At 42.8% G+C, this 9,867-nt stretch overlaps 1 protein-coding gene across 3 annotated transcripts in view; it reads right to left on the reverse strand.

The window, feature by feature from the left end:
* Positions 1–9,867, reverse strand: part of igsf9ba (immunoglobulin superfamily, member 9Ba) — a 337,710-nt gene that overhangs the window by 162,309 nt on the left and 165,534 nt on the right. For all 3 annotated transcript variants that reach the window (XM_061973182.1, XM_061973181.2, XM_061973180.2), the window contains exon 5: positions 593–710. In XM_061973182.1, coding sequence (XP_061829166.1) covers positions 593–710 — 118 coding nt within the window. The remainder of the gene's footprint in view (positions 1–592; positions 711–9,867) is intronic.

Below are 9,867 nucleotides of genomic sequence, written 5' to 3' on the forward strand. Positions count from 1 at the left end.
CAAATATGCGCCACACTGTGAACCCACACCAAACAAGAACGGCAAACACATTTCGGGAGAACATCCGCACCGTAACACAACAGAACAAATACCCAGAAGCCCTTGCAGCACTAACTCAATGAAACTCGGCAGCCGACTAAAAAAATAATGCACTTTGTGACTTCATTAATAAATATGGCAGTGCCATGTTGGCATTTTTTTTTCCATAACTTGAGTTGATTTATTTTGAAAAACCTTGTTACATTGTTTAATGCATCACAACAAAATTAGGCATAATAATGTGTTAATTCCACCACTGTATATATCGGTATCGGTAATTAAGAGTTGGACAATATCGGACATCGGCAAAAAAGCTAGTTTCAATCAATCAAAACTCAGAAACACACACCTTCATGTATGTACACTCCAATTAGGGACCACAAAAAGAGATTGCATATAATCTATAAACAAAATCACATTTTCAAAATAAGCATTTGAGAACCTCTCATCTATTTCTATGTTTTTCGGCGTTATTATCGGTTTCAACCATATAACTTTCTAAAGTCAAACCGGCGGCTAGTTTGATTCCGCCCTGCAAACTTGGGATTCATACCTTGAACCAGCAGACGTGTGGTGTGCAGCACCTCCCCCTGGTCGCTGTGGGCCTTGCAGGTGTACGCCCCTCTGTCATCGCGAGTTATGCCGAGGATGGTCAAGCTTCCATCGTGCACCTGGAAGGGACATAAACACACCAAACTAAGTGTACTCCCGTAAAGCGGTAACCTTGGAGACGTTCCGACTCCCGCGTTGCTAAGCGGCTTTATGGGAACCGATAAATAGTGAAGAGACAAGACCTACTAGAGGTACCCTCGCCCCTATAAATTATGCAACAGGTTGTGAAGCATGGCTCATTCAAGTCACACGCAGCTGTAGTCAGTCCATTATAGGGCGGATAAGAAAAGGGACAGGGGGGGTTGGGGGGGGGGGGGTTCTGCAGAACCGAGACGCCACAAGTGCACAAATATTCTCTGTCTGACAAACTGTACGACTGCACGGTGTGCGCGACAGGCTGAGAGCTCAAAGTGTGAACTAAACAGTGGAAAGCTGTGAAGCCGCTCGATTGGTAAAGCAAATTGAAGTGGCGGACTTGGCCTTGAAGTGTCTTCCTCTTTAGAAATGAAAGGAAAACAAGCAAATACTTTATTATTGTCAGGTTCAAACACTGATGACATTTACTAAACAAGACAAGAAGCAAGGAATTAAACGGAGACAGAATTCAATTTAGCTCAATTGAGGAGAAACGCGTAGACACTGTCGTCCCACGCTCTGACGAAAGATTGTACGCCTCCTCTTTTATTTCCCTGATTACATGGCAACAGCTGTTTCTAAGGGAAGGGGGTCATAAACAGCCGTCGCCCTTCTCACAAAACAGTTCAAAGAAAAGGTCGTAAAACAGTTGAAAGAAAAGGTGCCTGGAGGGAGGTCAGGCCCTGCCTCCTCTCCGCTTTGTAGATCTCGGGTAAAGACAAACTCTTCCTGTGGATTACAATAAAAAAGAAACCGACGCCTTCATGTCGCTACCCATCCTACACAGTGGAGTTTTACAAGCCTTTTGCTTGGTAGGATCAAAGACAGCTGTTGTCCTCTCTCAGGGCGAGCTGAACTCAATGTAACACAAAGTTTTGTGATGTACGACTGCACCCTTAACACTTTGTGCTCGCCGCACGGTGTGCGCGACAGGCTATGGGCTCCAAGTGTGAACTAAACAGTGGAAAGCTGTGAAGCCGCTCGATTGGTAAAGCAAAATTGAAAAAAAATTAAAGATTCTTCTCAAAAGTGGCGGACTTGGCCTTGAAGTGTGTTCGTCTTTAGAAATGAAAGGAAAACAAGCAAATACTTTATTATTGTCAGGTTCAAACACTGATGACATTTACTAAACAAGACAAGAAGCAAGGAATTAAACGGAGACAGAATTCAATTTAGCTCAATTGAGGAGAAACGCGTAGACACTGTCGTCCCACGCTCTGACGAAAGATTGTACGCCTCCTCTTTTATTTGGACTTTCCCTGATTACATGGCGACAGCTGTTTCTAAGGGAGGGGGGTCGTAAACAGCCGTCGCCCTTATCACAAAACAGTTCAAAGAAAAGGTCGTAAAACAGTTGAAAGAAAAGGTGCCTGGAGGGAGGTCAGGCCCTGCCTCCTCTCCGCTTTGTAGATCTCGGGTAAAGACAAACTCTTCCTGTGGATTACAATAGAAGAAACAAACAGACGCCTTCATGTCGCTTCCCATCCTACACCGTGGAGTTTTACAAGCCTTTGGCTTGGTAGGATCAAAGACAGCTTTTGTCCTCTCTCAGGGCGAGCTGAACTCAATGTAACACAAAGTTTTGTGATAACTGTACGACTGCACTCGTAACACTTTGTGCTCGCCGCACGGTGTGCGCGACAGGCTGAGAGCTCACAGTGTGAACTAAACAATGGAAAGCTGTGAAGCCGCTCGATTGGTAAAGCAAATTAAAACAAAAAGAAAAAAAATTCTTATCAAAAGTGGCGGACTTGGCCTTGAAGTGTGTTCCTCTTTAGAAATGAAAGGAAAACAAGCAAATACTTTATTATTGTCAGGTTCAAACACTGATGACATTTACTAAACAAGACAAGAAGCAAGGAATTAAACGGAGACATATTTCAATTTAGCTCAATTGAGGAGAAACGCGTAGACACTGTCGTCCCACGCTCTGACGAAAGATTGTACGCCTCCTCTTTTATTTGGACTTTCCCTGATTACATGGCAACAGCTGTTTCTAAGGGAGGGGGGTCGTAAACAGCCGTCGCCCTTATCACAAAACAGTTCAAAGAAAAGGTCGTAAAACAGTATAAAGAAAAGGTGCCTGGAGAGAGGTCAGGCCTTGCCTCCTCTCCGCATTGTAGATCTCGATTAAAGACAAACCAAAGACTATAAAAATGGGAGCCATTACCTCCCTGCTTGACACTCAGCATCAAAAGAATGGAATTGGGGGTTAAATAACCAAAAATGACTGTGACCGCTGCTGCCCGCTGCTCCTCTCACCTCCCAGGGGGTGATCAAGGGTGATGGGTTAAATGCAGAGGACAAATTTCACCACACCTAGTGTGTGTGTGTGACAATCATTGGTAATGTCAGGTACAAACACTGATGACATCTATCAAACAAGACAAGAAGCAAGGAATTAAACAGAGACATATTTCAATTTAGCTCAATTGAGGAGAAACGCGTAGACACTGTCGTCCCACGCTCTGACGAAAGATTGTACGCCTCCTCTTTTATTTGGACTTTCCCTGATTACGTGGCAACAGCTGTTTCTAAGGGAGGGGGGTCGTAAACAGCCGTCGCCCTTATCACAAAACAGTTCAAAGAAAAGGTCGTAAAACAGTTTAAAGAAAAGGTGCCTGGAGGGAGGTCAGGCCCTGCCTCCTCTCCGCTTTGTAGATCTCGATGAAAGACAAACCAAAGACTATAAAAATGGGAGACATTACCTCCCTGCTTGACACTCAGCATCAAAAGGTTGGAATTGGGGGTTAAATAACCAAAAATGACTGTGAATGCTGCTGCCCGCTGCTCCTCTCACCTCCCAGGGGGTGATCAAGGGTGATGGGTTAAATGCAGAGGACAAATTTCACCACACCTAGTGTGTGTGTGTGACAATCATTGGTAATGTCAGGTACAAACACTGATGACATCTATCAAACAAGACAAGAAGCAAGGAATTAAACAGAGACATATTTCAATTTAGCTCAATTGAGGAGAAACGCGTAGACACTGTCATCCCACGCATTACCAAGCAAAAGGCTTGTAAAACTCCACTGTGTAGGATAGGAAGCGACATGAAGGTGTCGGTTTCTTTCTCCTATTGTAATCCACCGGAAGATTTTGTCTTTACCCGAGATCTACAAAGCGAATAGGAGGCAGGGCCTGACCTCCCTCCAGGCACCTTTTTTAAAAACTGTTTTATGACCTTTTCTTTGAACTGTTTTGTGATAAGGGCGATGGCTGTTTACGACCCCCCCTCCCTTAAAACAGCTGTTGCCATGTAATCAGGGAAAGTCCAAATAAAAGAGGAGGCGTACAATCTTTCGTCAGAGCGTGGGACGACAGTGTCTACGCGTTTCTCCTCAATTGAGCTGAATTTAATTCTGTCTGTTTAATTCCTTGCTTCTTGTCTTGTTTAATAGATGTCATCAGTGTTTGAACCTGACAGTACCAATGATTGTCTCACACACACACACACACTAGGTGTGGTGAAATTTGTCCTCTGCATTTGACCCATCACCCCTGTTCACCCCCTGGGAGGTGAGGGGAGCAGTGAGCAGGCAGGTAGTTCTCCGTATTTTGAAGAATCTCTCACAACTAACAAATTGGCGCCTATCTGTAGAAGAGACATGGCAGATGTTACTGTCAGAATAATTGTATCTAAGTTATCACAAAACTTTGTGTTTCAATGAATTCCCGGCGAGCAGACAAAAGCCGTCTTTAATCCTACCAAGCAGAAGGCTTGTAAAACTCCACTGTGTAGGATGGTAAGCAACACGAAGGTGGTCTGTTTCTTTCATGTATTGTAATCAACAGAAAGATATTGTCTGACCCAAGAACTACAAAGCGGAGAGGAAGCAGGACCAGACTTGTTTGAACTGTTTTACGACCTTTTCTTTTAACTGTTCTGTAACCGAAGGCGATGGCTGTTTACGACCCCCGTCCCTTAGAATCAGCTGTTGCCATGTAATCAGGGAAAGTCCAAATAAAAGAGGTGGCGTTCGATCTTTCGTCGGAGCGTAGTGAGACACTGTGCAAGGGTACAGTGTCTCCTCACTGAGCCAAAGTGAATTCTGTCTCTGTTTAATTCTTTGCTTCTTGTCTTGTTTAACAGATGTTATCAGTGTTTGAACCTGACAACTATGATCCTGTCATCGTTTTGTAATTTGGGAAGTCCCCGTAGAAAGCTTATATGAGTCCTTAAGTGCAAGGAGCGATCATTTCGAGGACTCTTACAGGCTCACCTAAATGTCTGCCGCTTTGGTTTCACATCTGAATTTGATGGACCTTTTCCACGAGCAAATAAATAAAGCAATAAAGTTAAGTAAAGACAGCCCGGTGACGATTCTCCCCTCCTCTCTGGCCCTGTCTGACACATTCCTGCATTTCTCTCGCGAGTCTCCGTGGAAGCGAGCATGTGGGTGAGCAAACACGCCAGCAGACACACACACACACACACACACACACACACACACACACACACACACACACACACACACGCACACACTTGGACAGTCTTCTAAGCACGACATTCCCAAGGAAAAAAAACAAACAAAAAAACTTAGAGGACGGCTGATAAGTGCTTCGCTCTGTGGTGACTTTCAGCGAAAGACTCAAATGAGGACGAATGTAATAAGGATGCAGGATTCTGTGAATTAATAATGCATACCAATGTTGTCTAATCATTTAGTGAGGTGACTGGTGTAGGGCTGCAGCTAACGATTATTTTTCTATCGATTAATCTATAGATTATTTTTTTCGATTAATCGGTTAATCTATAGATTATTTTTTCGATTAATCTATAGATTATTTTTCCTTTTACCGATTATTTTTTTTATTTAAAATGAAGAGGAAAAAATAAATGTAGGCCAGTTTTTTCAAAAGGCATGGCTTTTATTTACAAAAAAAAAAGTATGGCCACTCAGTCAACATTGACAACAACATGACAAAATATTCTGTAACAATGTAAACATTTAAAACTTTTAACATTTAACAAAATTAAAAATAGCTTATTTGCTTTTTAATGTGCAAATATAAAAGTAAACATCCAGTGCAAATCTTAATATTCTGGAATAGTATAAGCATTTAAAAAGTAAAAGTATTGCTTATTTTGCTTTAAAATGTGCAAAAATAAAGATAAACATCCAATACAAAAAAGTGCAAAATGGGAAATATTCTGTAACAAGTGTAAACATTTCAACAAAAGTAAAAGTATTGCTTATTTGCTAAAATGTGCAAAAATAAAGCTAAACATCCAATACAAAAAAGTGTACAGTGTAAACATTTCAACAAAAGTAAAAGTATTGCTTATTTTGCTTAATAACACAACAATGATAGTATGATTAAAGTGAAAGTTAATTGTTTTTTTGGGCATAGTATATGTAACTGTTAATGTTGTAAAAGGTATTTGCACAACTAATTAACGTTAGCGTTTGTGACACGTCTTTGTGCCGTGGGGTTCTTTCAGGACCGACAGACTGAACGCCAGACGGCTTTGTCAGGTTTACAATCTTTTAATTTTACACAAAGTCTTTTCTCTTCCAACTCTTTTCTCTTTCTTTCCTCGCTTTTCAGCTCCTCTTCCTCGCTCTCTCGTCGTCCCCTGTCTCTTGCGGCGTCGCTCCCGGCGCGCCCCGCCTCGCCGCTCGCTCGCCGCCGCCGCCGCCTCTCCACAGCGTTAAAGAGGAGCGCGTCTTTGTAAACACTGAACAGGCACGCCAAACGCGCCTCTCAGAGCAAACGGTGCTTTAGTTTATGAATTTACAACGCAGATACAAATGACACATTCATGTTTTTGTGTAATAATGACAACGTATACGCACGCGGACGATTGACTTGTTGATGGTGATGGCAAGAACGCTGTCGGGGGTTTTCTTTTCAAATGTTCCTTCATAGCCGTTGTGCTGCTATGATAGGCCATTTCCGCTCGACACAGTGTGCATACAACAACATTATTAGGCCGTTTATTGAAATACTCCGACACTTTTGACGACTTTTGGCGTGCTTTTTTCCCCTCGCTCGCATCGTCTGCTTTGCGCTCCGCCATGACAGTAGTGTGACGTAAATATGCGACGCGCCGACGCACAAAAACGGCGTCGACGTATTTACGTAACCGATGACGTCGACTACGTCGACGCGTCGTTTCAGCCTTAGACTGGTGCAGAGAGCAGGCAAACATTGTGATTAAGGTAGTGCACACACACACACACACACACACACACTCTGAAAGATGCCTACCTCTTCAGGACCACCCTTTCTAGATATGTAAATATTTGTATTCACACCATTAATAATACACTATATTGCCAAAAGTATCTGTCCACCCATCCAAATGATGAGAATCAGCTGTCCTAATCACAGGTGTATAAAATCAAGCACGTAGGCATGGAGACTGTTTCTATAAACATTTGTGAAAGAATGGGACGCTCTCAGTGATTTCCAGCATGGAACTGTCACAGGATGCCACCTGTGCAACAAATCCAGTCCGCCACCTCTTTTATTTGGACTTTCTCTGATTACATGGCAACAGCTGTTTCTAAGGGCGGGGGGTCGTAAACAGCCGTCGCCCTCATCACAAAACAGTTCAAAGAAAAGGTCGTAAAACAGTTTAAAGACAAAATCTTCCTGTGGATTACAATGCATCAAAGAAACCGACACCCTCTTATCGCTCCCCATCCTACACAGTGGAGTTTTACAAGCCTTCTTCTTGGTAGGATCAAAGACAGCTTTTGTTCTCTCGCAAGGGTGAGCTGAACTGATTGAAACACAACGTTTTGTGATAACTTAGATACAATTATTCTGACACATATGTTGTTCGTTAAGCTGCCGCGTTATGTTGGGAAGATAAGCACAGCACGGATGATTTCGCGGAATTGATTAAAAAAAGGGATTACTTATAGTACAAAAGCCTATTAATTTCATTCATCAATCCATTTTCTACCGCTTGTCCCTTTTAAAGTTAAAGTTAAAGTGTGCGACAAATCCGGTCGGGAAATTTTTTCGCTCCTAAATATTCCAAAGTCAACTTTATTTTAAGAAAAGTGAATTTGGGAACAACAGCAACTCAGCCACCAAGTGGTAGGCCAGAAAAAATGGGCCGCTTTCAGTGATTTCCAGCGTGGAACTGTCACAGGATGCCACCTGTGCAACAAATCCAGTCAGCGTCTCACCACGCTCTGGCGAAAGATTGTACGCCACCTCTTTCATTTGGACTTTCTCTGATTACATGGCAACAGCTGTTTCTAAGGGCGGGGGGTCGTAAACAGCCGTCGCCCTTATCACAAAACAGTTCGAAGAAAAGGTCGTAAAACAGTTTAAAGACAAAATCTTCCTGTGGATTACAATGCATCAAAGAAACCGACACCCTCGCATCGCTCCCCATCCTACACAGTGGAGTTTTACAAGCCTTCTTCTTGGTAGGATCAAAGACAGCTTTTGTCCTCTCGCAAGGGTGAGCTGAACTGATTGAAACACAACGTTTTGTGATAACTTAGATACAATTATTCTGACACATATGTTGTCCGTTAAGCTGCCGCGTTATGTTGGGAAGATAAGCACAGCACGGATGATTTCACGGAATTGATTAAAAAAAGGGATTACTTATAGTACAAAAGCCTATTAATTTCATTCATCAATCCATTTTCTACCGCTTGTCCCTTTTAAAGTTAAAGTTAAAAGTGTGCAACAAATCCAGTCGGGAAATTTCCTCGCTCCTAAATATTCCAAAGTCAACTTTATTTTAAGAAAAGTGAATTTGGGAACAACAGCAACTCAGCTACCAAGTGGTAGGCCAGAAAAAATGGGCCGCTTTCAGTGATTTCCAGCATGGAACTGTCACAGGATGCCACCTGTGCAACAAATCCAGTCAGCGTCTCACCACGCTCTGGCGAAAGATTGTACGCCACCTCTTTTATTTGGACTTTCTCTGATTACATGGCAACAGCTGTTTCTAAGGGCGGGGGGTCGTAAACAGCCGTCGCCCTTATCACAAAACAGTTCGAAGAAAAGGTCGTAAAACAGTTTAAAGACAAAATCTTCCTGTGGATTACAATGCATCAAAGAAACCGACACCCTCTTATCGCTCCCCATCCTACACAGTGGAGTTTTACAAGCCTTCTTCTTGGTAGGATCAAAGACAGCTTTTGTCCTCTCGCAAGGGTGAGCTGAACTGATTGAAACACAACGTTTTGTGATAACTTAGATACAATTATTCTGACACATATGTTGTTCGTTAAGCTGCCGCGTTATGTTGGGAAGATAAGCACAGCACGGATGATTTCGCGGAATTGATTAAAAAAAGGGATTACTTATAGTACAAAAGCCTATTAATTTCATTCATCAATCCATTTTCTACCGCTTGTCCCTTTTAAAGTTAAAGTTAAAGTGTGCGACAAATCCAGTCGGGAAATTTCCTCGCTCCTAAATATTCCAAAGTCAACTTTATTTTAAGAAAAGTGAATTTGGGAACAACAGCAACTCAGCCACCAAGTGGTAGGCCAGGTAAACTGACAGAGAGGTCAGCATAGTGCAAAGACTTTCTGCACAGTCAGTTGCTACAGAGCTCCACACTTCATGTGACCTTCCAATTAGCCCACGTACAGTACGCAGAGAGCTTCATGGAATGGGTTTCCATGGCCGAGCAGCTGCATCTAAGGCATACATCACCAAGTCCACTGCAAAGCGTGGGATGCAGTGGTGTAAAGGACATCGCCACTGGACTCTAGAGCAGTGGAGACGGCTTCTCTGGACTGATGAGTCACGCTTTTCCATCTGGCAATCTGATGGACCAGTCTGGGTTTGGAGGTTGCCAGGAGAACGCTACATTTCGGACTGCATTGTGCCGAGTGTGGAATTTGGTGGAGGAGGAATTATGGTGTGGGGTTGTTTTTTAGGAGACGGGCTTGGCCCCTTAGTTCCAGTGAAAGGAACTTTGAATGCTCCAGGGTAGGAATGGGATGGCACTTCAAGTTCATATGTGAGTCTAGGCAGGTGGCCAAATACTTTTGGCAATATAGTGTATATACATACATACTATGCAAATATAAAAAAGGTAAGCTTTTAGTAAACATTTATTGTTTTGTAATTAGTTTTTAATCTTCA

Source organism: Nerophis lumbriciformis, linkage group LG17, assembly GCF_033978685.3.
Source record: "Nerophis lumbriciformis linkage group LG17, RoL_Nlum_v2.1, whole genome shotgun sequence".
Lineage (NCBI taxonomy): Eukaryota > Metazoa > Chordata > Actinopteri > Syngnathiformes > Syngnathidae > Nerophis > Nerophis lumbriciformis.